The 25,110-nt window shown below is 50.2% G+C and overlaps 1 protein-coding gene across 6 annotated transcripts; it reads right to left on the bottom strand.

Moving 5' to 3' along the window:
• Nucleotides 1-5,152: 5,152 nt before the first annotated feature.
• BMF (Bcl2 modifying factor) lies at nucleotides 5,153-23,924 on the bottom strand. Of its 6 annotated transcripts, XM_039843913.1 has the most exons (7): nucleotides 23,775-23,924; nucleotides 23,264-23,391; nucleotides 21,406-21,831; nucleotides 20,856-21,152; nucleotides 19,261-19,421; nucleotides 7,235-7,332; nucleotides 5,153-7,062 (listed from the first exon to the last, which is right to left on the bottom strand). In XM_039843913.1, the coding sequence occupies exons 3-7, from the start codon at nucleotides 21,431-21,433 to the stop codon at nucleotides 7,017-7,019; spliced, it is 630 nt and encodes a 209-aa protein (XP_039699847.1). In that variant the 5' UTR covers nucleotides 21,434-21,831; nucleotides 23,264-23,391; nucleotides 23,775-23,924; the 3' UTR covers nucleotides 5,153-7,016. The 6 variants fall into 6 exon arrangements, with proteins under 6 accessions (XP_039699847.1, XP_039699849.1, XP_039699850.1 ...); XM_039843915.1 differs by lacking the exon at nucleotides 21,406-21,831 and having other exon boundaries at nucleotides 23,775-23,923; XM_039843916.1 differs by lacking the exon at nucleotides 21,406-21,831 and having other exon boundaries at nucleotides 23,264-23,362; nucleotides 23,775-23,911.
• Nucleotides 23,925-25,110: the final 1,186 nt, after the last annotated feature.

Here is a 25,110-nt window from a genome sequence, read left to right as displayed (position 1 = left end):
TGCAGTACCCAGTGCCTCCAGAGACTGCACTGCCTTCCTTCACGGTGTACACCGGGGTTGCGGGCGCAGTGGGGACATCTAGGAAGCAGAGGTAACTGTGGTATGCATGGAGGAAAGAACTGGCTTTGGTTTCTAAGTTTTTGCATTAGTTGTCCTTTTGCTTTTCCCTTTGCAATAAAACTATAGTCCTTAAACCTGGGGACCAAGTGACAGATTCAGAGACTCAATAAACTGCCTGAAATCTTATTCAAAATGAGTCTGTGCATATTATGTGCCTTCTCTTGAGGAGAGGATTCTTATATTGCTTCGGCAGAATTTGAAAGAATTTAAGATTCAAAAAAGAAACTGCTGAGTAAAATGCTGGGCTGGGGGGAGTCACAGATATGCAATCTGGTCCTACTCCATTTTACAGGTGAGGACACTGAGGACCAGACAGGTAAAGTCACTTATTCGCCCAAGTGCTTCAGCCAGTTAGTGACAGAGTTGGCTTAAAAACCCAGTCTCTTTAATCCCAGTCAGGTGGGGTTTCCACTGCTTCATACCAACTGGATTTCTTTTAGGACATAATTTTGAGGACAGGGATCCTGTGGCCTATTTCTTTAAAATCTGTGCATGGGCATCGGGTGGTATCTTGTTCACAGTAAAGGGGCTCAGCTAGTGCCATTGACTTATTCCAGGGCTTGGCGTCAATTCAAATGCTAGTGACCAATCCAACTGCAAGGTAGCACGGGGCCAGGGGACACTTGAATGGCAATGAAAACACCAGCCAGACAGGACATCGCTTAATCTCACCCTCCTCTCAGGGCGACTCCAATTCTAATTCCACTCTGAGCCTTCCCAGTTAGGACTTCTCCTGGGAAGCAGGGGATTAAAGACAGAGTGATTGGATTTAGTGGTCCAGTGGAGTCACGTTTTCACAAGAACTGGTTGGTTCTAAGACCTTCTGTAAGGCAAAAATCACATGAAGCGAAAATTGCCCTTGAAAATGCTTTCAGACACTCATGAAGTACAACAAGCAGACGTATCACTTCTCAGGAAATCTTAGCTAGCCAGTTTTTCCTTCAGCTTGGAAGAGAGTTCTGTTGTCTTAGTTGAGCAGCGGAGGAAACCACTGGCATTCAGGGCCATGCTGCACCAGAAAACTTATCTTCGAGTGTGATGCTGGTGTGATGTGAGGCCAGGAAAGGGCTGTCATGCATGTTCCTATGTCACACTCGCTCCAGGCACCACATGTTTACTGAGTGGAGGGCTGAAGACCTGTCTGCTATACTGTGTCACCATATGCACGTCTCTCCCTCTCTCTCCCTACACCCACTGACAACTGAGCTTGTGTAGTTGACTTTGTGTAAATTAAATGGGTGCTCCAGGAATCTCTGCCTCAACACCAGCCTCTCAACATGCTGCCTGCCACCTTGGGCTGCCATTCCTGAATGATTGACCCATAGAAACTGAGATAATAACTGTTTGTGGTTTTAAGCTGCTGAATTTGGGGATAATTCATTATACAAAATACAAATGTAGACTTCTAATACAAGGGGATAGCTAGAGAGGCAGACTAAGGATTATGGACTTGATCCAGTAGGGCAAATTTTCCAGCGAGGAGTGCTGGGAACTTTTAGAAAGTTCCCCTGGCCACAGAGAAGCCGCCGGGGAAGGGGCATGGCTGACAAAGAGACCAGTTATGAAGCTCTGCAGTTGTCCAGGCAAAAAGACTCACAAAAGGCAATGCAGCAGAGATAGAAGATAGATGTAAGAGACATTTCCCAGTAAGAATGGTGGGAGCTTATTGATTAGCTGCCTATAAATAATAAAATATTGATAACTTAATATGTACCAATCGCTATTCTAAGCACCTTACATGTATTTACACATTTAATGCTCACAACAATCTTATGAGGTAGGTACTACTGTCATCTCATTTAATAGATGAGATGCCACTTAGCAGGTAAGCAGCAGAGGCTGGGCTCAAACTCAGGCAGCTGTACCTTCAACTTCCCGCTAGACTTTCTCTGGAAGGATCAGAGAGGGGGGTGGGGGGGTGGGGGGGCAGGGTGGGACAAGGGTGAGCTCTCAGGTTTCTAGCCTAGACAACAAAGTGCGGCCTTACCCAAAGTAGCAGATGAGCTGAAAGAAAGACAGTATATCACTAATCACCTACTAATTCCCTCTGTACCTCATAGGAGCTGCTAATGGGCTCAACTACAATCCAGCACGTGAAATGTAGAATAACATCCGGATGTGGCACAAGGCCTCACTTCTACCACACTCCAGTAAAAATAAACCTCTCTGTCCAAATATAGAATGGTTAGAAGTGCCATGTTTTACAGGAGAAGAGGCAGTTATTTGGCATTAAAAATAGACAAGCTTTGGCTTCCCCGCAGATCTGGGCAAGAGCACTGCAATTTCCAAGTGGAAACCCAGATGGATGGGTTAAGCCCCCCTCAAACTGACTCAGCTATTTAAAAAGCCCAAAGAGAAAATTACATCCCCTCCCTGGGCCTCAGTTTACTCATCCTTAAAACTTAGGGGTTAGAGAGGACGGTTCAGCGTCACTTCGAGTTCCCAATGTCTGTGACGGGAGGAACTGGAGTCCAAGGCTGGTCCTCAGAATGCCAACAGCTTCCTAAATCATGGGGCCCAGTACAGGCGAAGTGAGTTGGCCCTCTGGCTCACAGCTTACTGCTGATAGGACTAGGGGTGGTTTTTCCGAAGGATTTTCAGAACTCTGTCAAGAGCTTTAAATTACTCTCTTGAGTCAGACACATTGTTAATCCACAAAGAAATGCAAGCCAGGAAGTCTCCCTACAACCAGCCTACCTCCTGTGATACCAGCTTGATAAAAGGAAACCGAAGCCCCAGCTTGATGGCAGTAGGGATGGTGGGGGTGTGGGCAGGTCCTTTGCACACATTCCCTTTAATCCTGTAAGGCAGGCACAGCTGTATTTTACACATGTTAGAATTGTCAGTTCAGAGAGGTTACATAACTTTCCTGAGATCATTTAGCTGGTGGAGGCTGGAACCGGATCCAAATCCAGGTCTGGATCCAAAGCCCACGTCTTTCCACTTCATGGGGCCTCCCTCTGCTGCGCTGCTTACTGTGTGGTCAGAAGTCTGAGCTCTTCTCCACTCCAAGAGTAGAAGGGAAGGCCTGACAAGCCAGGAGCCTCAGGGGCAACAGGATGGCAGCTCGGACACAAGTTAGGAGTCTCAAATTCCCTAACAAGTCCCTTTGCATTTTCACCACACCTTGAAAAAGACAGACCAGCTTTGCTTTAAATGGTTTTATTAAAAATGGTACCAATTGATAGGGAAAGATACACACACACACACACACACATATATGCATGTGAAGAACAGAAAGCCAAATACTCTGTACAAGTTAAAGAACAATAGGTCCCCTTTCCCCTCCCTCTTTACCGGTCTCTCTCTCCCAGAGGCAGAGTGCCTAGAACCCAGGGCAACTAATCTGGGATGGACAAAATGCTACATTCTCACTGGGTCTCCCTACAGCCCCTATGGACCCAGGGATGGGGTGGCCAGCTGGGCAATGCTCACAGAGCAGGGAGAAGCACTGGCTGCTTGTACAGAGAGGGGCAGTGTGGACCAGGAGCCTACAGGCTCTGAGCACCTTCAGCCTGGTGTCTGGTGCACCTATGGAAGAGCTCAGCTTTCTCTGCCATTCTCTCAAGGCTCTATGTCCTCTTCAGCCCTGAGGTACTCACTGCCCAGTGTCCCCAGGAAGCTTCAGAGGCTGACAGGTTAACCCCTTTATGGAATAAGTCTAGCCAGGGTAGCCTGCCACGAAGGGTTGCTCCTTACACACAGAGGGACCCCACGGCTTGCTCCAGCCTGGGCTGCAGTACTGATTCACTCACAGAAGCCTTGAGAGCCGTGGTAACTGATGAAGTAAGTTCTCCTGCTCTCTACTCTCCCTATCTCTTTTTCATCAAGCCCTCCTCAAAAGACAAGCTTTCAAGTGTGCTCCTTGCTGACCAGGACAGTCAAGTGACTCCCCAGCCTCCTTCTGGGAAGACTTCAGGCTGATGGAGGCCCTGGCTGGACCATCTTAATCAACCCCCTCCCTGCCATGCCCAGGCTAGAGCCACACTCAGACAGGGCTTGGCCACTAGGGACAGTGAGACAAGTCAGCTGGGCCCCTTTGAGCACTCAGAATATGCCTGCCACATAAGCTCTACACACAGACCCATTCCCCTAGGGGCTGGGAGAGGTCACTGGGAGGTAATCTTTTTCTGCCTCAGATTGAGCAAGAGAAGGCCATGGGGGCAGCTCTCCAGTAGCCCAGGCTTTGAAGCAGGCAGAGAAGCCAGGCCCAGTCCTCCAACTGGCTGGGGGAGTCAGACGTCTGGCCTGGGGGGTTCCCTCCCCAGTCTGTCTACAGGCTTCCAGAAACCCCTACTCTGGGGCTCTGAATTGGAAGGCCTGTTTTGACCCTGAATAGCAGGCTTCCCTTCCTCCAGGGCATTTCTACAATGGGAAAGGAGGTTTCCAGTCCCTCTCCCACCCCCACCCTCAGCAAACCACAAGAGCTCCACAAGTCTTCAGTTGGTTACAGGTCAGGACCCAAGGTTCTCCCTCCCTCTAAATCTGATTCTCCGCCCCCTCACTGGAGACAGACAAACCTCTGGGGCTGGGGGGGTGGGGAGCGGGGCCCAGGGGCAGGGATATGTCTCCTGAGGCTGGACTTGAGGAATGTTCAGACCAGCACACCAGGCAGAGGGGGAAGGAGCCAGTCTACATCACTAGGCCAATTAACAACAGCCAGCCAGGAGGAACCTCTCTCCTTCCTGGGGCTATTCTGCCAGTAACCTCCAGGGTTTTCTGGGGGAGGGGAAGGAGGGAGGTTTTAAGTTTTGTCCTGGCTTGCTTAGGATAGTGAGTTACTTCTTGGCTGCACAGACGACGGAGATAGTGCAGTCAAACCACACTCCAGCCGGTCCCAGGCTCAATGTTCAGGTGGGCTTGTCAAACTCTGGGCTCAGTTCTCAGGACAGGCCACAGGGCATCCCTCCTGGGCCTGGCAGGGTCCCTGAAGCTGATGGCTTTGCCTCAGCACCAAAGTCTAAACCATTTATTTGCTTTCTTACTCAGCTCAGGTAGAAGGTCTGCCAAGAGGTTTTAAAAATGGTTGGTAGAAATAATCCTGATTTTCTTTTATGTTCCACTCAAGCGTCTACCAGCAGTCTGCCTGACACAGCCTTGGTCCAGGAGAAGGGAAAACACCATGTCTTATGCACATCATAATGGTATGGAGACACACAGGGAAGGCTGGATTTCACAACCGTCAGTGTGCCCCAGAGCCAGTCTTCATACCTGTTCCCTGGGCTCCTTATAAGCGGGAACCCATCTTCTTAGCAGACAAACCATGGTACACACCCTGAGAATATAATTCTGGCCAAGAAGAGGTAATACCTCTAGGATATCCAAACAGAACAAAACAAAGGCTTATTCACAGTCTCAAGTCCTTCTCCTCAGGGCCACTGTGAACCCACACGGCAGTCTTCGTGCAAATTAGTAAAGGCACCCCTTCTTCTAGGCAGACATAGCCTTCCTTACCCTAGGGCATACAGCTTAGTGAGCAGAGTGCAGGCTGGATTTTAACCTCCATTATTTTCCTCTGCAGGTTCCCTTGTGCAGTGAACAACCTGCCCAACTGTATATCCAGAAGATCAATGCTTTCCGCCACAGTACTGAAGACCTCCTCTCTGCAGAACTGGAAGAGCTCAGGCTTGTTCAGATTTGAGAGCCTACTCTGGACTCTTCCAATTTCTTTGGTAGCCCTGGGGTCTTCTCTGCCCAGGAAGGCCATTTTTACTTTGGGCCTTGCTTCCCTGTTAGCACCAATGTTATCTTTTCTTATATATGCAAAAATTATTTAATTTCCAGGTGTCTAGTTCACAGATTCTGTTAACCAGATTGTCTATGTCTTTTCGGATTCCGTGTGTCTGCTGTCAGAGCTGGCAGACTGGCTGTTTTAAATTCTCTCCATTAGCGCCACAGCAGGGAGAGAAAGGAAGAAGTTCAGAGGCAGCTGTGAACCTGCTGAGTTCCAGAGCATGCCCTTCTGGCCTAGCTGGTAGCCGAAGGAAGACAGGAAATGTGTACCCAGCTTTGCCGGTTCCGCACTCTAATCATTGTCTGTTACTCTAAAAGACATATTTCAGCTGACAAAGCCACTATGCTGGCTTCTTCCTGTATCTTACTAGGTGTGAAAAAGGAATGGGGATAAGGAGGAGGAGGTATGTTGTTTCTAAGGAAACCAAGGGCTGACTCATTGGTGGGATGGCCACCACATTTCCCAGTCCAACTGCAATCCTGCCCCTTCGTGCCCTAGAGTGCCAATATTGGGGGTGGAACGCAGTCTGCTGCTGGGTCTTTGGAAAGAAGAACCGACAAAGGCACAAGCTGTTGGTGACTGTATGTTGATTGGCTTTTTGGCTCATCCATGGCTAACACCCAGCCAGATCCAGGAAGCCAGAGGTGGCAGTGGTTCTGTACCTCAGGATCAATCCTGGGGCATCTAAGTAGGAGTAAGTCAGATTTGAGGCCTATGCAGAAGTTTGGTTCCTTTCGTGGCATGTTTGTGGAGTCCTTGGAGAAACCCAACCCTCCCTGAGGTCTGCTGCAGATGACAGGGGCTGGCAAGAATCCCTGAGCCCTTGGGGGCAGGCACTGGCTGGGCCAAATGAGAACCCAGATGTAGGCTGACCGGCTTAATGAAGTTGCCACACTCAGCTGGAAAGCCCCTGGCCGAGGCCTTGGGGGGTTAAAACAGTGTGACCGTCTGGACCTTGGCCCCATCCACAGTAAAAGGCCGATAGGTTTGGCGGAACCAGGAGTCTGATAATCCAGTCTCCTATTTCTTAACCAAGCTCCTGTGGGAAAACTATAGTCCACCTGCCAGAGGACATCGCTACCTGGTCATCTTCAACAGCTGTTGGCAGAAGAATCTGCTTGTCAGAGCCCTTGGGAGGTCTCACCGTCAGACACATTGACCTCTACTTCAACAGTGTTTGACAAAGGCCCCCATTCCTGGTCGAGGCCCTGAACAGGGAAAGAAGTCCCATATGGGTATGTCTTATGTACACATAGAGATACATTTTTAAAATAAAAACAAACAAACAAAAAACGATTTCACAAGACATAGTGTCAAGTGTCAGTCCTCGCCGATGTCCTTCCTGTGGTGCCCCTTTCGAAGAGGGCAGCCCAGCCTCACCTGGGACCTGCCCCATTCCTGTTCTCATCTCCATTCAAAGCGAGGTTGTGTAGGAAGAGGAGGATCTGCCACCACACGCGATTTCGGTTCTGCTGGTGCTGAAAGGGAAAAACAAATCAACATGACTCCTAAACACAGCCTTAGACGACTCCTTATCATTTCCAATAAAAGATCAACATGTCTGGGGCAGCACTTTAATCCTATCAGTATAGCAAACTGAGGAGGTGGGGGGACAAGAGAAGTGGTGATGAGGGGGAGATAGTTGAGTTCTCCAAAAACAATCACAGTTTTAACATTAAAAAGAAAAGACCAGGCTCTTTATACACTGTGCACAAGAGGATTAAACTTTTTCCCCTGCTTGCAGGATTTTCCAGAGTTTAGCCAAGTGCTGCTTTTAATCAGATTGGCTCCTGAGCCCCTCAAACCTCAGCTGCATGAACAACAAACTTTCTTCAGAAAGAAAGAGAAGAAGTGCTCCCCTCTCTCCCCCCACTCCAAAGTAACACAGAGAACAAGGGGGAAACAGGGGAGCCTCCATCTGCAAGTGATTTGACACTGTGAAGGTCAAAGGGTTAATCTTCAATTTAAACCACACTGCTGAGGCAGCAAAAATCTGATTTCATCCAGTGCAAACACGCACACTCACAGACACACAGACACACACACTCTTGTGCGCCCGCCCTCTCTCCCTTCCCAGCATCTCCAGCTCAGCGCTGCCCTTTTTATAGCTGCTCTTGACAGTAAGCCATAAATAACCCCTCTTGGAACGCTTTCCTACTGACTGGAGCCAATTAAACGTTAAGCAAGAACATACTTGAAAACAAAACAAAAACAAAGAATGCACTACTCTCTGGAGGTTATCCCAGGTCCTACTGTCAGGCAGAGAAGCTGGGGGCAAAGGTCAGGGGTCAGTGGCTCACAGGATTGTGGCTGGTGCCCCGCCCACACAGGTACCATTTCCCCAGGGCCAGTGGAGGCCAGGAGGGGACTGAGGGGTGCTGGAAGAGGCAGTCTTTGTTCTCTCTTTGTCAGGGCTGGGGGGACTGGGCTGGGGCCCTCTCTACAGGGTTCTCAGTGGACAGGGGAATAAAAACTTAGTGTGCAGATAGGAGCCAGGACAGGCTGGACCCGGATTACTGCTGCAGCCCAGGCAGCAGACACGTTTATGTGAAGTGTAGGGGGAGCTGGAGCCCTCTCTTGGACTGTCTTTAATCATAGCCCCGGCCCCCACCAAGAGGCTCCTAGTCAGATGGGAAGAGGATAGAGTAAGTCAGTGGCAGAACTGGAAAGTGAGCCCAGATCTCCTGGACTCCCAAAGCTTTGCAGGTACATCTGGCCCAGGGCAACCACGTGGTTGCTGGGTTCCCTTTCACTCTGCCTTGAGCCACAACGAGAAGAGAGGCAAGGTGTCAGCTGAGGCTGATCTCAGAACCCTGCCAACCCAGGAGAACAGAATGCCCCATGCTTGTGGCAATAGTATTCTTTCCCCTGTGGAAGGGAGCCTGGAAAACCACCCAGAAATGTGGAGGCAGCTACTGCTAGGAGGGGCAGGGAAACTGGGCTGCACCATAGAGGAGGCCTGGCAGACTGTGGCTGGGAGACTGATGGCTTCCTTGTGTTTTGTAAACAAAGATGAGTAAAAAGAGGAAACACACCCGGCTTAACAAAATCTGGTTAGAGTAAAGCAGCGTGAAAATGGACTCAGCTGCAAACCTGAAGACTCAGGCCCATGGCAGCTGGGCAGAGCACCCGCCCCTTCTCCTCCCCAGCTGCTGCCCGAGACAGGTGCAAAGGTCATGTGGTGGAACAGGAGAATCCAGGAAGAGACTGGTCCCTGGAGAGGCCAGTCTGCTGGAATTCCCAGTCTCCTCAGGTGCCTGTTTGAAAAGGCCAAGTAACAATAACAGCCGTGATCAGAACAAAAGTAGTAACACTGAGTGTGCTAGGCTCTGTTCTGAGTGTTTTACATCTCTGCTTCTCAGAGTATGGACCATGGACCAGCAGCCTTGGCATCATCTGGGAGCTTATTAGAAATGCAGACCTACTGAATCAGAATGTGTACCTTTAACAAAATCCCCAGGTGAATTTGGGACATATTACAGTATGAGAAGCACTGCTTTATATACATTATACTCCTTTCATCCTCTCAACAACCCTATGAGGTAGGTATATATTATCATCTTCATTTTGCAGATGAGATCATTGAAAGAGTTAGGCCACATAGCCAATAAGTGTCGGGGACTGGACTGAACCCAGACTACCTGACCCTAGAGCAGTGGTCCCTAACCTTTTTGGCACCAGGGACTGGTGCTCCTATGAGAATCTAATGCCTAATGAGCTGAGGTGGAGCTGAGGTGGTGATGCTAACGCTGGGGAGCAGCTGCAAATACAGGTGAAGGTTTTCTCCCCTGCCCTCTGCTCACCTCCTGCTGTGCAGCCCGAATGGGGACCCCCGCCTTAGAGCAATGTCCTTACCCATTGTCACTATGCTCTGGGTGCCACCCTATATACCTTTCTTTATACCAAATCTCACCCTCTAGTCTCTGCTTCTCTAAATCATCTCAAAACAGCATAATGCCCAAGGAAGGGAAATCACAATATTATGATTTGGGGCCTGGTCTAATTCCATCTCTGTATGACTCAGTTTCTCCCCCAGATTCCCTTAATAGAGGCCACCTGATGCCTGGGTAACCTTCTGAGCCTTGAGGTCTCTGAGAATAAGGCAAATCAGTACCCTCACTCCCATCACTGGGGGTGTTGGGGTACCAGAAGCAGCCGTGGGCCAGAGAGTGCTGTCAGAAAGGCTGAGGTCTGGGGGACACAGGCAGGCCTATGTGCAGGTCTACCCTCAGGAAGGATCCAGGTTCCATGCCTCTGCCTGCTACAAGCCTCAGGGATCATGAATCCACAAGGAAGGCTCTGGGCCAGAAATCAGAGGACCTGGCTATAGGCTGGGGTCTCCTACCAGCCTGTCTGTGAGTCCTCACTTCCCTTATAAGTGAAATGCAGGTTCCCAAAACTGTGTCACAGAATCCACTGAGGTGCTGCTGTAAATACAGAGTCCCACCCATACCAACTGGGTCAGAATCTTCAGAGAGGGGGTCCAGGAATTTTTATATTGTACAAGCTCCCTGGGTGACATTTTTTAAATCAGAACTAATAGTTATTGTCTATTTTAGTCACAAATACATGTTAACTGTAGAAAAATTGGAAAATACAAGAAATTACAGAGGAGAATATAAAATCATTCATGATTCTATAGCCTAGAAGAAAACACTCCATAATTTGGTGTTTTCTTCAATCTCTTTCAATCTCTTCCACCCAGAGTAATGACTTGGCCGACCAGGGGCAAATCCTGCCCAGGTGGTTCCACGGCAGCCAGGCCACAGACAGGCATTTGGAAACCACTGAGGTGCTTTCCAGCCCTCAGGTTTGGTAATTCGGAGTTTGTCATCCACAATTATCTTTAGGAATACAGCTCAGAGCTCCAACAACTGAATCCGGTCAGCCTGGTAGAGGGTCTGGGTGGGCCTGGAGAACAGGCTGCCTGTACAGAGAGTTAAGTTGGCGGCTGCAGCAGCCATGAGACCAGCAAGAGCAGGCCTGGGGACCCATCTACAGTCCCAGCAGCCCTTTCTCCGGGCACAAGCAGATGCCACACATATTCCACTTAGCCTTCTCCTGCCACAAGCAGCCACCAAAAGGCCCTTTCCTGAAAGAAAACCAAGCTGCCTCACACCAAGAGAATCAAAGAATGCCCTGATTTTGAGGGGCAACAATAAAATATTTTTTAAAAAATTAAACAAAAGGGCCTGACTAGAAAGGAAAGAAAAAGGACTTGAAGAGAGGCCAATGAGAGAAACAGTAAGGAGGAAGGAAATCACCATTTACCCAACAGGATGAAGTACACAAAGACACCAGAATGCCAGAGAACATGGGTCCTTCTAGGGGAAGGGGTGGAGAAGGGGAGAAGGAAGGGGGAACCAGGAAAGAGTGTGTCTGGCTTCTGATTCTCGGACACTTGGCACAGCACCCAGCACATAACCTGAGATGAGTGAATGCAAATCCCAGAGCAAGGCCCAGCTCTCCCAGACTCGCCTAGAGCACCCATCAAAGTACGTGAACCTGCAAAGTATAGGGGTTCCCAGAATGCATGGTCAGGATACCCTCAGGGCTGGGGGATTAGGCTACAGGGGATGGGAAGCTGGTGGGAATTTAAGCTGATACCAGAAGCCCTCAAATTCGGAGTCTAGAGTGTGGAACTAAGGCACGGAGGGGAAGAATAAAGGTGAATGCCCTAAGGGAAGGGGTTCTAACAGGGTGGATAAAAATATTCTCTTCAGTAAAGAGAGCAAAACCAGGCATAGAGGCCTAAGGTGTTTCTTTGACTCAGTCCACTTCCTTGCTGAACTCAGGGGATGAAGGCAGTCAGTAGACAACCATTCCAATCACCCCTGCTGTGTGCAAGGCACTGTGACTGAATGGTCATTCATCCTGTATAATAGGGAATATGTAGGGACACACAGCAGGTACTCAACGAGTACACATTGGACTGACTACAGAAAAGTCAGCCTTGCAAGATAATCCACTTGTCTGAGGCCAGGAACCACTGATGTCTAGCCAGGTCTAAAGATGTTCTTGATGTGATAGTATCAGCCTCTTGCCTGGGGAGAGGCCCAACTAGTAAAAGGCTTTTTTTTTTTTCCTTTTTAAAGAGCTGGCTGTGGTGTTCAACATGGTTGGATTACACAAATCAAACTCTGTTTCATCCCACGTGACCTCTGCCCTAAACACAAAGAGTGTTCCCTGCGCTCCCCCGATAAGAATCTCCCTCTGCCTCTCCCCTTCAGATCCAATTCACACCCTCTGGGGACTTTCTGTGTCACCAGTGTTCCAAATGTTCCAGCAAGAGCTGATTTACCCCAAAGACTTAGAAGAAGGAGTGAGGCTATGCTGAGGCCCTGCTTTAAAAGAACCCTGCAAATTCACCAAATGGATAATTTATTATATCTCATACTTAGAACAGGGTGCGTCTATCTTTCTGTTTGCTCCTCACAAACATCTGGGACATGGGAAGGGCAGGTATTATCACTCCCATTACGCAGATGGAGAAGCAAAGGCTCAGAAAATTTACCTCAAGCAAATTAGTTGAGAGGGGGGGTTATTCAGACCTATGTTCTTTCACTAAAATATTATAGAGTGTTTATTCACACTATGAAAATAGTATTAACTTTTCAAAATGAATCACAGTTGAACTGCTCCCCTAGTATGTTTAAATACATTATTTCCAGATCATTAACTATTTAGTAAGGATGCTGTAGACCAGAAAAAATAAACCTTTCAGAGGCAGAGCTAACTGAAGATCAAACAGAAATAAAGCTAAAATTGATCTGAAATTTTGACTTCAGATCATGTTCTGAAACCATGCTCAGTTTCTTTAAAATGCAGAATTGTATATACTCTGCTTTATGAGGAGACACACTCTATAGAGTGACGTTTCCCTACTTCTTCTCTCCCTGCCATCAGACTCTGAACCCACCCTGGTGAGGCTGAAGGGAAGGGCACTGCCGTTGAGAACTGGAACACAGAGATAAGGGAGACCTTAGGAAAATTTCACTTGAAAGAAGCTTGGAAGATACCTTTGTTCAATTCAGCAAGTTTTTATCAAGCACCCAACTGAACTAAGAGTTATAAAGAATATGAGGATGAGCAACGTAAACCTTGTTCTCAATTATTTTACAATCTGAAGGACAGAAAAGCAAAAACATAGAAATAAGTGTGACAAGAGGCAGAGCAGGGTCGAGGCAGAGCAGGGTCGAGGCAGAGCAGGGTCCAGGCAGGAAGTGGGAGCTTCATCGTGTCCTCGCTTTCAGCTTTCCGGGATGCGCTTGCTGAAGAGCAGGGTTGGGTGGGGTAAGACCATGGTTTTAGGATCAATCAGAGCTGTATGACTCCCAGCTCAGCCACTTACAGTGTAACCTAGGCATGCTATCTCCCTTTCCTGATCTCAGTTTCCTATAAAATGGGAATAATGGGGTCTAGAAGTACAAGGTTGCTATGGTGATCAAATGAGAAAAATCTATGTAAAGCATGGGGCCTGGTGGCTGCACCGAGCAAGCTCATCCCTCCTGATGAGCACAAGGGGAACCTGCACCCACTTCGCTTTGCTGAGCTCTTCCTTCAACATACTCTGCTCACAGTGCCCATCCAGGAGTGCTATCTTCTCAACAGACTCATCGAGTCTTCTGGAAATCCTTGACTTCTCTCTCCGAGATAGGCCATGGCAACCAGAGGTAGCTGGGCTCAGAATTCCAGGCTGCCAAGCTGAGCCAGGGATTCTAAACCCCACATGGCACCTCTTCGAGCCCAGTGGGCCCACTGCTCCAGAATGCTCCTGATGCAGACACCCAAGGAATGAGCAACGCAATGGCAAATGGAAAAGGAAAAAATATTCCTTGCCAAGAGCTTCCTCAGCCCAGCCAGCAGTGCTAAGAGGATGTTGTAACCACAGGACACCACCATGGCAAAAGGGCAGCCTGGGGCCAGCAGATTCTCAATCAAAGACAAGAGGAGGCCTTCAAACACAACTGGAGGTCTTCAGCCACAGGATGCTGGGGATGAGGGACAGGGCTGTTCATACCACTCATGCCCCAGCGCCCTGCTTTTCACTTTCATGTCCTGGAGGTAGGAACTACTGAGGCCCTTACCCAGCTCCCCACTAGGACGGCTCTGTGGTTCGGTGTCCCTCAGTCTGAAAACAGTTCCATTAAACTATCAGGCAACATCTTAAGAGCTCAGAAAGGAAACAGTGGTGTGTGTGCTCTGGTCAAAGGCAAGGGAGAGAGGAGATCAAGGAGAGGGGAGGTCTCTTGTAGGTCTACAAGGCTGTAGTAGGAACCCCAAAGCTCTAACTCCTAACCTGGGGCCTTTGCAGCTGGCTGTTCTTGTTCCACCTGGGACCAATTCCCTGGACAGGACAAGACAAGCTGAGCATGGAAGATGGCTGGACCCCCCTCCTCGCCATACACACTGACTGCTTTCATTCTGGTCACGGAACATGCCCTCTTGGTTGCAAGACATGGATCAAAAGGCAAATCAGACATTTTTTTCTTTAGCTTTCATTTTCTAGTGCCTCCCCCAAATCCTTCCCCTCATCATTCCCCCTCCCCCTAGGGGAAAAAAAAAAAATCCAACTCCCATCCCCACGGCTTGCCTTGCTGGGGAGGGAATGAACTGTCCGGAACCACAAGGCCCTTCTCCTGGAAGAGAGAGTAGTCAGGTGCAGAGCTGTGTGGGGAACTCTGCTTCTAGTCAGCCACGCTGATGACTCAGAAGCTAAATATAGCGAGCGATATAAACAGAGCCAGCCACAGAGCAAACACAGGGCCCCCAAGCCCCAGCACTGGCTCTCACACGCACAGCAGCTTTCCACAGCCCCTCCCCCAGCCTTGCTCTTCCCAGGCACTGTCCTAGGTGGACCTCTCATTCCTGGGACAAAGACTGGCTCTTTGGGGGACCCTTCTCACTTTAGGGCTAATTTCTGGGGCTCCTGCCCAGGGCTGCTCCATCTAGAGCCTGAACAACCTCACTAGCCACAGTCTGAGCTCCAGAAAACCACTCGCCAACAAGGAGAGCATCCCAAAGGGTCCGGAAGCAGTCAGTGTCCCTGAACAAAGGATCCAGGCTGCTGGCAGAGAAGCTGCTAGTTAATAAACCATGCAAACACCACCTTGGGTACAACGTCCAAAAAAGCTCGCCAAGAATAAAGGCAAGTCCAAGCGAAATCCTAAAGTCACCTTTTAACACATTTCCAAAAGTGTCAAACTGTTCATACTGTAATAGGTATACGTCTTAAAATTTCCAAAGGGCTTTCACATCAACTCTGTAAGGTAAGCATTAGAAACCGAGGCTCGGAGAAGATAAATGATTTGCCTATGAACATAGTACTCATAAGTGACAAAGCTGGGATTTGAACCTAGATGTGTCTCGAAGTCTAGGATCCCTCCTGTGATAGTGCAGGTGGTTTCAAATGAGTGACTAAAATTTTTCTCAGATTTTATTTTCCAGAAAGTCTAATTACTATTCAGGGAATTTCCAAATCCAACTGTTCTGAATGGAACCACTCTTGGTCCAAGTGAAGAAGCCATTTCCAACACAAAGAATTCCAACCCTCCTGTAGCTTTACTCACTCAACCGTCTACAGTAGCTGGGTTTTTGTTTTTGTTTTTTTTTTTAGGATTCTTGGCTTCTTGACGTTGCCCACAAATTTCAAGATGGTTCTACGGGGACAAGAGACTTTTCAAAGGGGAGGGAACACCAGTTACTGTCCAATCTTAGGCTCATGCCAGAGGAGACCATGCCAGGGGGAATGGAAAGAAGCTGGGACTCACCCGTTCTGACCAGAGCAGCCAGCCAGGAGCTCAGTGAGGAGGCAAACCTGCACCTCCTCTTCCCTGCAGGAGCTGGATGAACATGGAAACACCAGGGCATCCTCACAGAGCATGAGTCAAGGTAGGCCACGGTCAGCAGACCACGAGAGGTCACCTACTGCAGCTGGTGGCTCGAAGAGGAACAAAAAGGAAAACCTTCCGCTCCAGATGCAGCCAAAGAAAGGTGGGTATGTGACCAGGTTTGGAAAGGCTTTTACCTGTACCCACTCTGCCTTCAACTCTCTTGCTGCTTTGCAGACCCAAAGAGCCAACAGCGAGCACCTCGCTGATACTGATCTTCTGCCTCCAATTCCATTCCAGTCCAGAGGAGCCACCCTGAACTGATCATCCGAGTAACCGGGCTAGACCTCCACACCGAATGCTCCTTAAGAAATATGCTGGGAGGGCTTATGACCAGCATAAACTGACACCCAGAGAATTTGCAATCTTTCCAATCTGGGGTCACACTGATGCACTCAATTTGCCATAATATCACCTTGTAACAAACACACTACCCATCACCCACTTCTTCTGCTCCACATGTCCTACAGAGAAGCCTTCCCCTGATAACAGAAAAAGAATAACTGAGGTCCATAACCAAGGACAAAAGGCAGAGCTCATACCTCCTATAGGACTCAGGGACCAATGGCCACTGTCTGGCCTTGGGACACCATCCCAGATCTGAGGAGAAAGGGGATTGCCAGGCCCCTTCAACTTCTTACTGCCTCTGGGTTGTCTTTCGTGGCTCCCTAAACTCAGCCTACAATAACGGGGAATGACATCACTCTCTGAGGAGACTGTACAAGGCCAAGCCCCACAGCTGAACAGCCTGGACACTGATTTCTCTGGACAGGGTGACAGGAAACTCAGGGATCAGCATGACAGGTAGGATGGGGAATGTGAAGGCTAACCAGGATTATAGAGAGACAGAAGGAAACAAGCATTAAAGAATACCTACTGTGTGCCTGGAATTTTCATAGTTATTTTCTCACTTAATCTTTACAGTAAAATCCTGTGGTAGTAGCTCAAATTTACAGAAGAGGAAATAGGCTTGGCAAGGTCAAGTGACTTCCCAAAGGCTAGTAAGCGGCAAAACTGGTATTTAAACCTGGGTTTTCTGACTTTATACTCAAAGCCTAGAGACTTAACCCTAAACCACTTCCTTCCTAGTGCCTCAGTTTCTCTGTCTGCAAAGATGAGGGAAGGGAATAGGGAAAGAAGGTAAAGGATAATAATGTAGGTAAAGAAGGTAAAGGATAATAATAAAGTGCCAACAGTACTTTCTAGAAATATCTGACTGTAGTTTATATAATAATTGAGTTCAGAAAAGGACTCACTTTTCAAAAAATTTTTTAAAGAGTTTAAGTCAAACTGACAACGTATATCGTATATCGGGGAGCAAGATCTCAAATGCTCCCCAGTGATTCACTTAAAACCAGCCGAGGAAAGGTCCTATGAGTGCCAGTGCTCCACCTGCCTGTGGCCATTATTCTAGCTTTTCCCGCAGGGTGAGCTCCTGGTGAAGGTCTGACAGCAGGGTTAGTGGGGAGGAGGGGGTTAAAAGCAAGAGGACTCCACAGACAAAAAGCCTGGTTCTTTGTAATGGAAAATTTGGGAAAGTTAGCTCTGGGCTAGAGAGGCTTCACTGGCCAACTTCCTGCCACTGCAAGATACAAGAAGTAGGTAGAGGGCAGGTAGATGAGGGGCACAGAGAACTCAGGAGCCTGTATGAGGTGGGGAGCAGAGCAAGAAGGCTCTCCTACAGTCAGTTCTCCTGCAGCTCTGCCCTTCCTCCTCCCAGCTGGGGTGGCTCTGTCTGAGAGGACAGTACCCTGTCTAGAGCTGAACCAAGCCTTCAAAGCAGCAGCCCTCGACTAAGGTAAATAAATGATGCCAAGCAGCAAAGAACAGGGTCAGACATTGGAACCAGGGCCACTTCCTCCTGTTCATGACTGAGTCAGGAAGAAAAGGCCTTGGGCTGTGGTCTAGTCCTGTCCTCCCCGCCTGCTCCCAAACCTTCAGGGATGGGGGAATATTCTGGGAAACACCTGTTAAGAGAGACCAGGTCTGGTCTGCTGGGAATGAAGAAAGCAGGTTTCCAGGCAGTTCTCTAGATGAGTCTAGGAGACTCACAGCCACTGTGTCCTTTATCAGCTCTAGCACTAGGACTGGAAGATGTGAGCTAGGCTCAGCCATTGGCCTGTGTAAGCAGAATAGAGTGAATGGGTAGGAAGGAGGCCAAGAGAAAGAAATCAAGAATCAGAGTGAGTCCACACATGCCTGAGGGAAAACTCTAGGCCAAGTTTCCACAGAACAATCAAAGGAGGGACTAGAGATTGAAGCTTGGGGCCAGAAGACAAGGCCAGGCTGCCTTATTATCTCAGCACAGGGCCACCCTCCCTTCCTGATCTCTAAGGGACTGGGATTGCCTACCGGGACCACTTCTAGACCAAAATTTCCCTCAGAACTCCTTGGCAGAAGGCACTAACCGTATCTAACCGCCAATGGCCTGTTCTCAGGAGACCCAAAATCCTTAAGTCAAACCTACTACTACTGATAACTCTCCTCTTGTCATCCGAAGTGACCCATGTAACTCAGAGTCTGACTGATCATGGTGTTATTTATTCTCTTGATTTCCAGACAGACAACACACACACACACACACACACAAGCACGCACGCACACACGCACAGATCTTGCTGGGCCAGGGACACTGTCCCAGAGGTAGCGAATGTGCACACTTCCACGTGGCATGCCTCGAAGGTGGTTGTACTAGCACAGATCAGCCTCAGGCTTCTCTCCCTGTCTTGGCGGCTGTCCAGAAATCCAGACCAGAGAGGAAGGGTTAAGTGCTTGGGGGCCGCCCAGACAGGGCTACAGAGCAGGGCAGCCTCCGGCCCATGGCACGGAGGGCTGCTCCAGCACGAGCCTGCCAGCCGCCGCCTTTGTTGATGGACTCTGCCACATGCTCGACTGACACGCGATGTCCCGCCCTGGCGGGGCTGGTGCCAGGCTGCCGGCCAAGCACCAGGCCAAGCGCCTGGCTGCCAGTCTGGAGAGACTCTCTGAGGTACACTCTCCAGAGTCCCAGGCCCCAGTTCCCAGACAGAGACAATGAGGAGCGGCTCCCCAGCTGGAAAGTGTCAGGTTACAACCGGTTCCACCGCTTTCCCCCACTCAGGCCCATCCCTCTGCCGTGGTTACTTCGTTCCCACTGCACCTAACTGTCCAGTTTCACTGCAGCACCCTGAAAATCTCCCTTTTAGGTCTGTGAGGGACACTCTTCCAACCTGGGCTTCAAGAAGACACAATTTGTCAAGCAAGGCTGCAAAAAGCTATCCCATTCCCTGGGAGGGAGTGATTATAGCATCTCCCAAAAAACCACTCTTCTGGAGCCTGAGCTGAAAGTGGGCAGATAACCAACTTGGAGCTCAGAGATGAGGGCCCATCCAGTCCTCAGGAATCACAATAGCCAAGGCCAGAACTCTGGGGCCATATCCTTGAGGCCTGGCAGAGACAGAGTTGCTAAGGCAGGCCCCAGCTCCCCAACCCAAGCAGACTCAACCCCCAGCCCCCACCCGAAGGCCCCATGCCTACTTGCTGCATATGAAGCCGATGGAACTGGTCTGCAATACACTGAAGCTTTCTGGCAATCTGTATCTCTGCTCGATGTTGCCACAGCCCTTCAGGAGGCTGCTCGCCAAGGGGCAAGCCTGCAGGGAAACTGGCAGGGAGAGGGAGCCGGTAGCCAGCATTGCCTGCAAAGACAGAGGGCCCACATCTCAGCATTCTCCATGACTGTCCCTTCCTCCCATACCCAACACTCCTGGCTGGGACCTGGGGCTGAGGCCTTTATCAGGGCACTCTGCCAAAATTTGGACAACCTGACTTGCCTGTTGCCTGAGTATATAAAAATTAATGGAAATGGTCCCAGCCTTCCCTTCACTTCTGTTCACTAGCAGTGTCATGGCAAAGGTAATACATGTGGGTGCACTTGTCCTTATTTACCAAGCTATGCTTGACCATAATTTATTATTCATGTAGTAGCAGGTTTACACTCTTCTCTGGAAAAGAATAGAGGCAGCTCTCCAGAGTTCCTGGGTTGAGCAAAGCAAGAGACAGAAAAAGAGAAAACCAAAAAGTGTTTTCACTTTTTAGTGCAGCAGAGGAAGGCTGGTCTCCGGTCTTGAAGCTCTGGGCAGTGGTATAAAAACTAGGGAGAGCAAACTCCTCAGACCCACAGAATAGCCAAGTTCCTCTCCGGAGGCGGTCCCAGGTGAGACCAAGTGCTGGCAACACAGCTGCCGCTAGGGGCGCTGGTGCACCTCTTCCCTCCTTTTCACTGTCCTGCCCACCTGCCTACCTTATTCATCTTCTCTGACTCCAGCCAGAACTGATAGGCCAGAATTGCCCCACAGGGCAGCTCCATCTGGGAATAACTGCATCATCTCCTCAATCTGTCTTTCAGATCCAGCAAGATAGCCTCCAACCCCTTTCTCTCCCTCCATAAGCTATTACACTAAGAGAAGAAAACAGTGTCTAACCCTGCCCTCTTGCCAGAGGACAGCATGTTGCTCATAAAACAAACCATTTAAGTCCACAAATGAAGGGGTCTTGTCTGACTGAGCCTTGGAAACAGCCCCTCTGCTGGCATGAAGCCCAGGAAGTCCCAACTTCTTTCTCCAGTTCCCCTTCCAAGTGCAGAAAGTCCCAAGTGACAATTGGGGGTCACCTTCAGGAACCTTCCCTCCCAGAAGGGGCTGGGTTTTCCCCTTCAGTGTCAACAGTGAGTCACAGATCCCCCAACCTTTTCTAGGGCAACACTAGCTACTTTACAGAAAGTACATCACTACCAGGACACAAAAGTCTGGGCCACTCAACAGGCCGCAGTATGTAAAAGCCAAGGCCTAGGTACCCTCTTTCCAACCCAAGGAGACACCATGGACCAAGAATCCCTCCAGAAAGGGAAAAAAGAACAGATATAATGGCAGGGCAATTTGCTCTTCTTGGGGCCCAAGGAGCACAGACAAGGTGCAATGACAAGCAGAAGGGCAGCAGGTGAGAGTTGAGGAATCAATAGCCCCTGCTGCTCAATTTGGGGAAGGAAATAGCAACGAGCAGGTTTGGGGAGGGAAAGTCCCCTCTTTTCCCCCAGTCTCTATGGGAGGAGTCCTGAGGCTAAGAGCACTCACCATAAAAGAGTCGCTGGGGTTCCTCAGTCACCCCACAAGGCAACATGACACCCTGGCTCGGAGAGGCTGGACTGAGGGTCTGGGTGGCTTTGTCTTCCTGGCTGGTGGGTCGAAGCCCAGGGCCACAGCAGTGGGTGAGAGGAAAGAGCTGCAGACGGCTGAGGGGGCAGTCCAACTGGCTCTGGGCAAACAGGTCAGCAGAGGGCAAGCTCCCAGGCTGGGTCCCCAGCTCCCCATCCTCTGGCTGAAACACATCATCCTCCAGCTCCTCCACACACTGAGGTGGCTCCATCTCCCCTGTTAGGGAGTAACAAGGCATCCAGGATGCTGTGCCCACCTAGACCAACCCTGGAGTGGGAGTCCTCCCTTCCCCTTCCTTCTTCCTTGGTCTCCCTTATTTAGGGAAGTGGGGCAAGGTACTGATAACAGATAACCCTGATGATAAAGCACTGCAAAGAGTAACACCCACCCCCAGATGTGGACTGCCTCACTGTCCAAGGCCTCTCTACACCTCTTTCCTGAGCCCACCCAGAGCTACCCTCCCCTCAACCTTTTCTGATCCAGCTGGTCACAATCATGAAGTTTGACTGCTACGGACTCTGAGCAATAGCAGAGGTATGATCAGCGGCTACAAGCACTCAGGGTACCTGGGGAAATGTCAACAAGACCAGCCTCTGAGTAGCTGTGGGAGGGCAGAAAAGTGCTGTGACTGGCTGTACGCAAAGTGCTCACAACTATCTCTCACTATCTCTCTCCCTCTCTTTCTCTCTCTCTTCCTCCCTCTCTCTCACTGCCCTGGGGAGTAACCACCAAGTCAGAGCTGAGCTCCAGGCTCAGCAGTAAAAACAAAAGACAGCCAGCAATACTAGGGCAGCCAGGTTCCCTCCAAACGCGCAAAGCCCCGCCCAGCTGCCCATCTATTCTAGTCTCCACCCCCTGGCTTGCTCAACACAACAAACAGGCTCCTTGGTGTGTCCTGGGAGAGAAGAGAGAAAGACCCAAGTTAGGCATTGCAGCTATCCTCTCAGCAGAATAGAGCTGTCTGCCCACCACAGCTTGGCCTAGAAGATAGGTCCAGCATTCAGCAAAGTGGCCAGCCTCCCCCAGCTGTTTGCTCACTAGTCTCCAAGGCTTCAAATCTTTCCCCATAGCTAGCCTACCATTCCTACCAGTGCTGAACCTGAGATTGGTACAACATGCCTCACAAGAAGGAAGTGAAATTCAGCCCTTTCTCTGTGACCTCACTCACTGCCTATACTACTCAGGTTGTTGATGAGTTTCTTGGTGACAAAGAAGTTCCTCTTGCTCCACCTGATGTCTTTTGGAAGTCTGAGCTTAGAGCCACCCGGCGTCTTGAGCTCCCAACCTAGCCCCCTTCACACACACTAGGAACCCCTTAGCACCCCTGGGCAGCCAGAAGCAACAACCACCTGAATGGTTAGAGAGACAATGTTTGTCACTGCCAGATTTAATTAGAGATCCCCTGAGAATTTTGTCTCTCAAATCTCTTGCCTTTGAAGAACAAGCCAAATGGTATATGGGTTGGTAAAGTTAAATTCAGAAATCCTGGCTTTCCCAAATGCAAGCTGTCTCTGAGGTGCATTCTTCAACAGTCCCTCCATCCCATCTAGTCCTTGCCTATCTCTGCCCTCTTCCCTGGAGAGTGAGATGCCTAGTTGGATGGCAAAACAGGCACCTGGTGTTCTTTGAACAGTATTTCCCAAAGAGGGGTGGGAGAATTCCAGCTTATCCGCACCAGGAAACAAAGTTTCCTGCTGAAAGGACCAAAAGCTGTCCTGCCAGTCACCTGGCAGGGGCTCTCCTTCTGCCCTTCAACCTCCTCTCAGCAAGCTGGCAATCCCAACCTAAGAAGGGGCCCTCCAAAGCCAATCACATGCAGGAGTCATTGTCTTGGTTCTTCCTTTGAAGCCCGTCACCTCCCCCTCCCCCTCCCAGCAAAGCCCCAAAGTTCAACCCTTGCCTGGACTGAACAGTGGGGGAGGTGCAGCCAGAGGGTGTGGCTCTACCAGCCGGGGAGACCCTTCTCACTCTCCACAGTAACTGCAGGTGGGAGCCTCGGGAGGGGTGCAAAGTCAAGTGTAAAGTGGGATACAGTAGAGACGCTCTTCTCCCCCACCCCTGAGCTGAAGAGGTGATGTCCAAACTGGTAGGAGCAGGGCCCTCCCTGAGAGCACTGCCAGGGAAGGTTTTATTCCTAGCAAGGAGAACTAAAGCTCGCTGGAGCCATCTGAGCCCCTAAAGGCTCTAACAGGGATGCTGAACTTACACGACTCCTCTTCCTCCAAGAAGGCAGTAGCCACGCACTCTGAACCTCAACAGGGGCGAAAGTCTGGTAACACACACACACACACACACGCACGCACGCACGCACACAACACACAGCAGACCTGGGTGACTCCAGGAGAGAGTCTCAGCTTCCGAGTCGTGATGCCAGGGCTCCGCGCCAGGGTCCAGCGTGACGAACACTCGGGGGCTTGGCGCCCAGACTCAATTGGGAAGGAGGGGAAAAGCCCAGCTGTTAAGGAGAGGAGCCTTCAGACTCCGCAGGGAGGCAGAATGCCCCACCACTCCCTGTCCTACCCCAAAGATCCAGAGGCCGTGCAGTTCTCGGGAGCCTAGGTCGGCTCAATAGTGCACCGCAGGTTCCCCCGCCCACCTGGACCCAACTCCTTGGACGCTCAAATGCTACTACCCCGAAGTTGCCTCGTGGAGCAGTGCACCTAGATGTGGGTTCTGCACCCCACTCCCGCAGCCCAGCGCCCCAGTCCTTCATGGTCACCCCACACGCCCCGCAGCCCAACCCTTCCCCGGCCCCCACGCGCAGCGCGACTCCTCTCCCCACTTCCCCGAGGAGGTGCGATCCAACTCCGCTAGGCTCCCGGCTGCCCGGGCGCTCACCAGGCTGCGGCGGGAGGCGGGAGGCGGGAGGAGCGAGCGGGGGCGGCAGCGGCAGCAGGCGGGCGAGCGCGGGAGGAGGTCACTGCGCACCGCGCGGTATTGTTTCCAAAATACGTCCGCTCGGGGCATCCCGCAAACAGCTGATGAGGCCCCGCCTCCTGCGCGTCACGCCGACGGCTGGCCAATAGTAAGTGGAGCCCCAAGTCCCGGGCTGGGCGCCTGCCAGGGACGGTCACGAATCTACGAACCTTCCCTTGGAAACATTGCAAGGGGCCGAGCAAAATTCTGACACCCGCCAGAAACGCAATTGTTGCGCTGTCGCCCTCGCTGATTCGGTTCCTATCGCTGGCTCTGGAAGCGCAGGAGAGTCCCCGAGTCCTCTTTATTAGGAGCGAGTGAGGGGGCGCCAAAATGACTTTTGTCTTCCCTTTCTCGGGAATGGGCTGAATAAATACTGCGCGTCCAGAAAAGGAGTGGGGAAGAGGAGATGGGGAGTTTTAGATGCAGCTGGCAGCATCCAGTGGGTGCAGGTGGATCCCGGGAGCATGGCAAAGCACTCTCCTGCTTGCTGAGGGTGTCAGGAGAAAACTCCAGCCCCAAATCTGTAGGAAGCACGAGAACACGTGTGTCTGGTGTTGTTACTGAGTGACATTCATATCGAACTCATCCAAAGGAACCCTCATGTACACTTCTTGACAAAATAAGTACCTGGCTGAGAAGAGGAGAGATCAAGAATGCAGGGACTGCTTAGGCAGTTGACACACAACTGCTTATGGTAGCATCCAGAGATGGTGCTGGTGCTGCCATGAGGGCAATGTGTCCTGCAGATAGATTGCATACTATCAATAAGGGACTCTCTGGGCTATTCACGAACAATATTGCGCACCTACGTTGTGCCAGATATTGGGTTAGGTACCAAAAACCTTGTGCCTGCCCTCAAGAAGCTTACAATCTACTTGGATAGGTAGAACTGAAAATAATGGAAAGTACTATGAAATGTGTTAATTTCAGGGATAATGACTTCTGGAAGATGTAGAAAATTCAGAAGGCAAAGACTAGGAAAGGCTTCAGGGAGATGGCTTTTGATTTGGACAATCAGATAAAACAGCCCTGGCCTAGGGGCAGCAGAATAAAGTGTTCAACTGGAGAAACTGTTCTAGCAGAGTAGAGGAAGGGATCATTAGGTGCACACTGGGATTTAGGAAGGGTGAGCATGGACACATTCAGGTTAGAGTGCAGGGGTTTCCCCAGAATGCCAGACGGGGGAATACATACTTTATTCTGGAGGCAAAGGGGAATTAATTTTATAGAAGATGAGTGACTTGACCAAGCCCAA

The sequence above is a fragment of the Pteropus medius genome, unplaced genomic scaffold (genome assembly GCF_902729225.1).
Source record: "Pteropus medius unplaced genomic scaffold, Ma_sr-lr_union100, whole genome shotgun sequence".
Lineage (NCBI taxonomy): Eukaryota > Metazoa > Chordata > Mammalia > Chiroptera > Pteropodidae > Pteropus > Pteropus medius.
Note: the sequence above shows the minus strand (reverse complement) of the source record. Positions and strands in the feature narration are given on the sequence as shown.